General features: G+C 35.3%; 1 protein-coding gene across 3 annotated transcripts; it reads right to left on the bottom strand.

The window, feature by feature from the left end:
* Positions 1 to 1,330: 1,330 nt before the first annotated feature.
* rhbdd1 (rhomboid domain containing 1) lies at positions 1,331 to 8,343 on the bottom strand. 3 transcript variants are annotated; one of them, XM_051862483.1, is made up of 8 exons: positions 8,174 to 8,343; positions 7,254 to 7,406; positions 6,810 to 7,089; positions 6,237 to 6,369; positions 3,691 to 3,779; positions 2,997 to 3,053; positions 2,562 to 2,762; positions 1,331 to 1,909 (listed from the first exon to the last, which is right to left on the bottom strand). In XM_051862483.1, exons 1-8 carry the CDS (start codon positions 8,174 to 8,176, stop codon positions 1,815 to 1,817), a joined length of 1,011 nt encoding a protein of 336 aa, XP_051718443.1. In that variant the 5' UTR covers positions 8,177 to 8,343; the 3' UTR covers positions 1,331 to 1,814. The 3 variants fall into 3 exon arrangements, with proteins under 3 accessions (XP_051718443.1, XP_051718444.1, XP_051718445.1); XM_051862485.1 differs by lacking the exon at positions 1,331 to 1,909 and adding an exon at positions 3,177 to 3,196 and having other exon boundaries at positions 2,571 to 2,762; XM_051862484.1 differs by lacking the exon at positions 2,997 to 3,053.
* Between the last annotated feature and the right edge of the window lie 1,193 nt (positions 8,344 to 9,536).

Genomic DNA, 9,536 nt, shown 5'->3' with positions numbered 1-9,536 from the left:
TTAAAGGGACTTTGCTAAAAAGTGACAGTGATGACGCGCAGCGTTTTACTCAAAATTGAACATTCTTCAACTCGAGGCGACCGGTAAAAAAACGCCGAGTGCTCAGGACTTTAGCATGAAAAAGACGCTCAGCGCCTCGTTACGCTCCTGGTGTTTTAAAAAAAGTGGCGGTCCCATTGAAAACAATTGGAAAAGTACGCTAGCCGCTGGAAAAAACGCTTTGGTGGACACACGGCCTAAGGTTGAACCACTGTAGTCATGTCGACTATTAAATACAGAAATTTCATTTTTGGGTGAACTAATTGCACACTCACTCCTGGAACACTCCTGGTGGAAACTCATCACTTCTTCTGGAGTTTAAACAGTCTTTTGTTCTGAACACACTGGTGCTTGAATACCCCTTCAGCACCCTCCATTCAATCTTACATGAATGACCTCTGTGGCTTCTGATATAGTCAGTAATTTAAGCAGGTTAAAATGTGAGCAGTGATTTCTTTCCACTAATATATCCAACTTTTTTTTCAACATAACTCAATGTAATGCACTCTAACACTTTTGACAAAGAGAAAACCAGCATTCCGAATTAAATAAACAATTTTCATTTGTGGACTGTATAATAATATACACATATATAATAAATACACTACCGTTCAATAGTTTGGGCTCAGTGAGAATTCTCTTATTCTCATCAAGGCTGCATTTATTTGATATAAAATACAGTAAAAATGTATTTATTTTACTTGGGAAATGTTATTACAGTTTAAAATAACTGTTTTCTATTTTAATAATATATTTTTAAAATGTAATTTATTCCTGTGATGTCAAAGCTGAATTTTCAGCATCATTACTCCAGTCTTCAGTGTCACATGATCCTTCAGAAATCATTCTAATATGATGATCTGATGCTCAAGAAACATATATTATTATCATCAATGTTGAAAACAGTTATGCTGCTTAATATTTTTGTGGAAACTGCATTTCTTGCATTTTTTTCAAGTTTCTTTGATAATTGGAAAGTCCAAAAGAACCACATTTATTTGAAATAGAAAACTTGTGCAAAAATGTAAAACTCTTTACTGTGACTTTTGATCAATTTAATGCATCCTTGCTGAATAAACACATTCATTTCTTAAAAAATAAAAAAAATCTTACTGACCAACCAAAGGGTAGTGTTTATGTACTATGTAAAAGGAGTGTTATGCATCTAAATGCAGGAAGTAGCTCTATATTAACCTGAATTTCAATACTTTTTATTTTTACTAAATATTTTAAAACATACCATATGAGCAAGGAAGTATTTTGGAACCAATGCAAAACCAGCTACAACATGTCAGAAAAAGCATGGTTTATTCTTTGCTTACAAAAATATACTTTCTTGTGAAACAAAGTATAAGTTACTTAAGAAGAAAAGTTGTTTGGAAATAACCATATGTGCTAGATAAGATTTACAAAAAAAAAAAAAAAGTAAGACTTACTGTGGATTCAACATCATGCAAAAGGCACTCGTATCTACAACCATGTGTCATGGATGTTCACCTCATGAATGTTAGACTTTTTACATAAATACATTAAGAGCAGCATTTGTTTGTTTGTACAAGCAAAAGCAAATGTTTGTACAAACTTTTTGCAATTAGAAATACAGGCAGCAGTCTTGGAAACCAGACACACATTAGAGGGGATCCACTGATGACATCATAAATGCTATACAATGACACAACCAAGTGGAAGAATCTTCTCTAGTAGCTCTGATTGGTTGTTTAGTGCTGCGTTCAATGTAAACGATCTAGTAGTATTATCCAAGGTTCTCCAAGCGCTCAGCTGGTAAATCTCTGAAGCCGTCGCCAGCGGATCTCTTCAGGGGTCGAGTGGGAATAAGTGCCACGTGAAGATCTAGCCTGTGTAGAACCACCTACAAAGCAAAAATAAAGTTACACCTATAGATTAGTTGTTTTGTCATGTGGTCAGTAGATGGCAGCAGCTTCACTTCCATTAATCTGTATGACAAAGGAATGATGTTCATAAATATGCTTATTGCTGTTTTGGGCAGCAAGATTTTGCAAGGTTTTTAAAAGAAGTCTCTTGTGCTCACCAAGACTGCATTTATTTGATCAAAAATACAGTAAAAACAGTAATATTGTGAATTATTATTACAATTAACTATTATAAGTAACTGTTTTATTTAAATATGCAAAATATTTTGTATGTTTTTTTTTGCAATATAAAGCTGAATTTTCAGCATCATTACTCCAGTCTTCAGTGTCACATGATCCTTCAGAAATCATTCTAACATGCTGATTTGATGCTCAAGAAACATTTATTATTATTATCAATACTGAAAAACAGTTGTGCTGCTTAATATTTTTGTAGAAACTGATTTATGCATCCTGGGTGAATATAAGTATCAATTCTTTCAAAAAGAAATAAACAAAATAATCATACTGATCCCAAATTTTGAACGATAGTGTATGTGTAACAAAATAAAGCATAAAAATATAATACTTTTATTTACAACCTTGTTTATGACAAACATTTTTAAAATGTAATAAGTAGCCACTCCTCACCTCTGTCGTTCAGGCTGGCCCTGACAGCGGCCTCATACTGCTCCTCATCTGACAGTCCTGCTGTATAGGGATGCTGGGGCGGGGCAGAGGGCATGTGTGTGTCGTACGGCCCCCTGTAGGGGGCGCCATAGTGCCTGTGATTAAATGACTGCTGTTCATAATGGGTGTTTGGAGGATATGGCATGCCATATCCACTGTATCCTGTGAACACAAACATATAAATGATGGATCTTAAGGACTATAATGGACTAGTAAGCAGTGCTTAAATCATTTCATCTTCATCATTTCATCATAATGGCTCAGAGTCATTTCTAGGATGGATGTGATTTAGTAATATCAGATGGCTGCCTTTATAACGAATTTAATATTTCCCTATAAAACAAAAAGTGAAAAATGATTCAGATTTTATATTATTGAAGATCTGTAACTGTATACCTGCTGAATTGTAGTATGTCTGCTGCCCTCCATAATGCCCATTAGATGTCACAAAGCCTGAAATTACATAGATATGGCCGTTTATGTGACTGGATGCATTTATTTCCAGATTAAGTGCCCTTATACTCTACTATTCAACAGTTTTTTAAAATGTTTTTGAAAGAAGTCTCTTATGCTCACCAAGTCTGCATTTATTCGATCTAAAATAGAGTTAAAATAGTAAAACGGTTAAGTGTTTTCTATGTGAATATCTATTAAAATGTCATTTATTCCTGTGATGTCAAAGCTCAATTTTCAGCATCATTACTCCAGTCTTCAGTGTCACATGATCCTTCAGAAATCATTCTAATATGATAATCTGTGCTCATTATCAATGTGGAAAACAGTTGTGCTGCTTAACAATGTTGTAGAAACCATGATAAAAATTTTTTCCTGATTCTTTGATTAAAAGGAAAGTTCAAAAGAACAGCATTTATTTTAAATAGTAATCTTTTGTAACATTATTAATGTCTTTACTGTGACTTTAGATCAGTTTTACACATCTTTGCTGATTAAAATTCATAATTTCAAAAAGATAAAAATAAAATAAAATAGTGACTCCCAAACTTTGTAGTGTATATGCATATAAACATATTTAAGGTAAAAAAAAAAAAATGTCAAACACACACAAGAACATTCAAATTGTTGTGTTTACCTGCACAGGTTTTCATGAGTCTCTTCAGTGGTCCATTCGTGTAGAGCAGCCCGACCAGAATTCCAGCCAGGTGTCCAACAAATGACGTCCTGCAAGAGTGAAAGTGTGTTTATACTAGCCGTGAATCAGATCCTAGGCCTACAACAAATCAAAACATGTAGTTTAGGGAAAAAAAGTAGTGTAATTAGGGTGATCACCTGGTTACTGCTCTGTTGCAGGGTGTAGATATGATTTTGCGGGACAATGTGGGACACGTGTGAGAGATAAATTTACTACTTTTATACTACGTAAATATTGTTATAAATAGTTGTCCAACTATTTATATTAGTTGGAAAGTCTATTTGCCATTATGTTGAATGATAACATGTTTTAAATCGCTGAATAAGCTTTGTTATTTGTGACCGGCTTCAGTGACTGGCCCCTAAATTTGCCCAGCTTCGAGTGATGCAATGGAATTTACTCTATGGGACCTTTTCAGTCTGATAAATTTAATTAACTGAATAACAGACTAGTAGTTAAAAATAACATTTTATACCAATATAAATTTCCTTAAGTAACGACTAGTTTATTTCCCTTTACTACACTATGCCAACAATAAATGTGTTTTACCTGATTCAGTTTATGTTGATTTCAATAAATACAGGGAACTTAAAAATAATCATCACTCTTTTCGTCACTTTCATTTTCAACAGTAACACATATCCCTTCAGGGCAAACTAGTCAGAGAAAATAGTATATGCCAAGAGCACACTCCTAGTGGTCATTGTATAAAACACAAAGGAAAAACAGGCTGTGTTCGAAATCGCCTCCTATACCCTTAAATAGGGCACTATTTGTGGGGACAGCCATTTGTAGTGGTGTCCAAAACCATAGTGGACATTATCGAGTGGACATTCAATCCCATAATGCACCACATTGACCAAAATAATGAGTGTACAACAGATGTACATTTAACGGCTAGAGAATACCCATAATGCATTGTGAGGGTCGCAACAAATGAATCCCTGCACCTCACCAGAAGATGGCGCCCACAGCTGAATTATCCATCAATCTATTTTCCAACGTGGCTACAGCATAATATCGTACAGTTATACATCCCTTTTTAATTATTAAATTGTTTAATTAAAGCTGCAGTCCGTAAGTTTTGCCTCTTTGTCGCCATCTCTGTTTGAAACCTGCAATTGCAGTTATTTGTGGAGTTATCTTTACGTGGGTTGTGCATCGGCACGGCTCCTCAGCGTGGATGAATCTAATATTTGCTGTCATTCTCTACATCGGTGTGGATACTGTACTTCAGAATCACAGATTTTACATCTTAGAAGTATGACCAAAATAAGAATTTTCAGCAAAAAAATGTCATCTGAACAAGTAAGTAACATGTCTGTCACTTTGTTCTGACCAACTGAGAAAAAAAAGCAATAAATCGTGCTGCCAATGGTGATTAAATCTAACGAACGCTTAGCTCGGATCACGTAAAACAGTGCAAATTATTATTATTGCTATAGTTTGCTCTCAAATTGTTAATGTTAACAACATCAGCATTGCGTGACTATGGTGTGTATTTGGTGTGTATTAGCGTTACATGTAGATTTAAATTTCTGTAGCCACTCCGCAGTCTGAAGTCTTTTGCTTTTGACTACGGGTGAATCTCCAGTTGTCACTGATGATTGTCATTTGGACCTTTCTGGATTACAATCCGCCATCAAAATGTTAAGTTTAATTATTTCAGCTGCTGTGAGAAAAGGCTATAAATGATCCGCCACCAGCAGCATCCTCACATGCCATATAGCCTACTAGCTGGGACTCGTTCTTTATGTAAACAGACGTGACGTAATGATGCCAAGACAAACGGCTGCATGCTCGAATTACAAGCTTACCGTTGTGAATCGAGCTAAGGTAAGGAGATAGTTTTGAACACTGGCAGGTTATGTACTTGCTCAAAAATTGATTTTGGATAATTGTTTTTTAACCAAAAAAAGTTACAGACTGCAGCTTTAAGATTAATACATGCTATTTTCCATGACAGAGTATAAGATAATTTTTTTTGGAGATGCCAGTTTTCTAAGTTTCAAATGATTATTAAACAGCAACCACAAACTATGCAAAAGCGGCAGCCCTTCTGGCGCACTGAATGTCTGAATTCACTCACTTGTTTTCATTCACTCCTTCAAGTGAACTATATTAGTGGAGTAATGTAAAGAATAGTGAATGAGGGTATAGGGGACGATTTTGATGAGGTCCACACTGGTTCCTTTGACCGTCCATGCAGTCCTCATCAGCAGAAAAAAATACCCTCTCTACAAATGCGTTAGTTGGATATTTTCCCACTTTAGCTTGAACATGATGGCTGCGTGAATGGATTTTTAAACAGCAATCACATTTTTTAGAAATATATTTTTAAAAAAAACAATACAGATAGAAATGCAATGCAGGACAGTCCTTACGTCTTGTAGGATGAGGGACAAAGCTCCCTATTTCGGCACTGGCCTAACTGTAATAGTATTGTTGTTTTACTCTAGTGTCTTTGAAATGAGAGTCATGCCTACCCCGGATTCATGATATGGATGAGGACCAACTCCACCCAGCAGGCGTAGCGATTGGCTATAGGCATCCCCATGATGTACGTGGCCCCGCCTGGATGATAATGATTATTCACCACCTTCAGCCCAAACAGAACACCTGAAACAAAACACTAACAGCTTCAATGCTTATTTCTTAGTAAAGAAATATAAAAATGACATCTATAAATGAATTGATTTCTGTTGTCCCACTCCATTTTTAGAGACACTTATAATGTTACAAAAGATTTCTATTCCAAATAAATGCTGTTCTTTCGAACTTTCTATACATCAAGGAATCCTAAAAAAAATCATGATTTATGAAAAAAATTAAGCAGGACAATGTTTTGAACAATGATAATAATAATAAATGTTTCTTGAGCATCAAATCAGCATATTAGAATGATTTCTGAAGGATCATGTGACACTGAAGACTGGAGTAATGATGCTGAAAATTCAGCTTAACCATCACAGGAATAAATTACATTTTAAAACATATTAAATTAGAAAACAGTTATTTTAAATTGTAATAATGTTATTATTATCCAACACAACACAAACCTGAGAACCCCACCGCACACTGTAGACTGTACGAGGAGTCTTCCGTCATCTTTGTCAGTCCTGTCTCCAGGAGCAGGTAGACCAATCCGGTGAGCAGAGAGAAGACAGACAACAGGTACGCAAACCAGGCGCCTCCCAGCTTCTTCTCAAGCTTGATGCCCTTCCAAAGGAGCGAGGCCATGTTGAAGTACAGGTGCATGTCGTCAACATGGTGAAACGGTGACAGCAACAGACGACCCCAGTCTCTGTACCAGTACACCTCCCGAACACTCAAACACGTCTGCAGAACATAGAAACAGACCAGAAAAAATGTATTAACATTCAACATATTAAGAATTATGACTGCAACTTGCCTTTACTTTAACTTGTGCAACTTCTACTATTTTTGTTAATTTTCTGATGTTGCACATTTTTGGTGCTGAGGTTAGCATTATTATAATGTACCTGCAGGAGGGGTTTGACAGGAAAGAGGAACAAATAGACGTTGAGGCCTAGTGTTGCAAGAGTGACAGGTGGGATGTTGTCTATTCCCAGCTGGAAAACCTGAGAGGCCAGCAGGAGCAGGCCGAGATTGAATCCCCTTTGTCTGTTGCGATTCTGAAAAACAGAATTATGTATTTCATCTAAATCCAAAATTCTCTGAACTAAACATTAATCAAATGGTCAACAGTCGGGTCCCTTTAAGAAAAGAATCTTGGTTAATAACCTCATCTTGTTATAAAAATTAATACTTTTATTCAGCCAGGACACATTAAATTGATGTGTCCTTGAAGAAAAGACTAAGAAAAGACTTCTATTTAGTTCTTTTGAACTTTCTATTAATCAAAGAATCCTGAAAAAAATGTATAATGGTGTCACTCACAAAATAATAATAGTAATAAGCACAACTTTTTTCAACATTGATAACATAATACAAAATGTTTTTTTGAGCGGCAAATCAGCATATTAGAAGACTGAAGAATGGGATGACGGCTAGTAAAGATTTAGCTTTGAAATCAAATGAATAAATAATATTTCAAAATATATTCAAATAGAAAACAGTCATGTTAAATTGTAATAATATTTCACAATATTACTGTTTTTACTGTAGTTTCGACCAATTAAATGTTTCATGTTGGTGCACAAATGTGCGCGGTCAAATAAAATCAATCTAAGAAGTCTATCTCTTTTCCTAAAACAAAGTTTTTAAAGTCCCTTATCCCTTTACAAACTCTAATGAGGAATACTTTATAATCCATGCTAAACTGTCACTTTAAGATAATATTCTGGGAAATATGCATGTAATCTATTTAAGCGCTCTATTTATATATGGTGTAAATGTACTAACGTACATAGGCAAAAAATACTGTACATTTATCACTTACCATAATATCTGAATGACAGCTTCTGGTTTGAAGTTCATACGTTTGGATGTTGTGTCGTGACTCTGCTGAGTAAAGAGCGACTCCCAAATCCTAATATCAGCGATAAACAATAGAACACGTCAGATTTTACTTTCATTTCACTACGTTTCGTCAGCTAGTAAACACGGAAGTGATGTAACTGAGGCTTCTTTTTTTATGGCGGATTACATGACTTATCAGGTGCATACCGCCACCTATTGTACCGGAGTATGCAGCGTAGATTATGGTTCGATTAAACTACTTACATAATAATATTTATTAAAAATAAATAAATAAATCCAATGATATATACCCTATATCCTTCAGGTATTCAACAACAGCTTTCTGTGCATCTTTTAGGCTACCCCTTCTGTAACTGTGGCTTCTGGTCGCGTGATCTTATCAATCCTGGTGTTTTTTTGTTTGTTTGTTTGTTTTTTTGCTTCGAATGATAGGCATGAGCTATTCAGTGCCATAACCCTTTTAGTCTTACAATGCTGTGCCTGATACTACTTCCTGCATAATAGTCTTGGAGATAAACAAGCTCTTGCAAGCTCTGCACTGGTGGTGACACAAAACTGACTGTTTTTGTTGTTGTTGTTGTGTTTTTTTTTTTTTTTTTTTTTTTTAACAATATGAACTACACATTCTTAATTAGGCCTAATTGTCACAATTATTCCAGAAGTTAACCCCTTTAACAGATATACATCTAATTTTTTATTTGTCCTGTCAACTGATTTTAAAACATGTAATTTGATAAATAATATATTGGTTGGTTCATAATAATCGGCTCAGTTTTTCTTATTGTTGTCTTCTGTATCATATGGCTATATTAGATTTAAGTTTTAAGTCAGAGAAATCTCTAGCGTTAATTTTGAAAAACGAAGACAATTTGACGTTTGTCATAGGAGAAGTCACACTGCAGGACTGTGCGCCAAATCTTCTGACACTGCCAGAATTTCGTCGCATGTAAAGTTTGATCGCAACGGTCATTAATCTACGGAAGCCAGTTTCCACCACTGAATAAAAATAAAAATAAAAACAGCAATTGCGACTTTTTATCTCAGAATTCTGACTTCTTTTCTCACAATTGCGTCAGAATTCTGAGATAAAAAGTCGCAATTACCGTTTTTATTTTTTTTTATTTAGTGGCGGAAATGGGCTTCCATATTAATCGGCTGTCGGGGAACATGTCAAACTAGCGATCAAAGACTACAGATTTTTGCCTAGGATTATAGGAATCTTTTAGGATTCTCAAAATTTGTCTCAGACGACCAAATTGTGGCCAAAATCGCACAGTGTGCACCCGCCTTGAGACTGCCAACGGTTTCTTTTCCACACATCA

This window comes from Ctenopharyngodon idella, chromosome 15 (assembly GCF_019924925.1).
Source record: "Ctenopharyngodon idella isolate HZGC_01 chromosome 15, HZGC01, whole genome shotgun sequence".
NCBI classification, from domain to species: domain Eukaryota; kingdom Metazoa; phylum Chordata; class Actinopteri; order Cypriniformes; family Xenocyprididae; genus Ctenopharyngodon; species Ctenopharyngodon idella.
The sequence above is the reverse complement of the archived record's forward strand: the minus strand, read 5'-3'. Positions and strand labels throughout refer to the sequence as shown.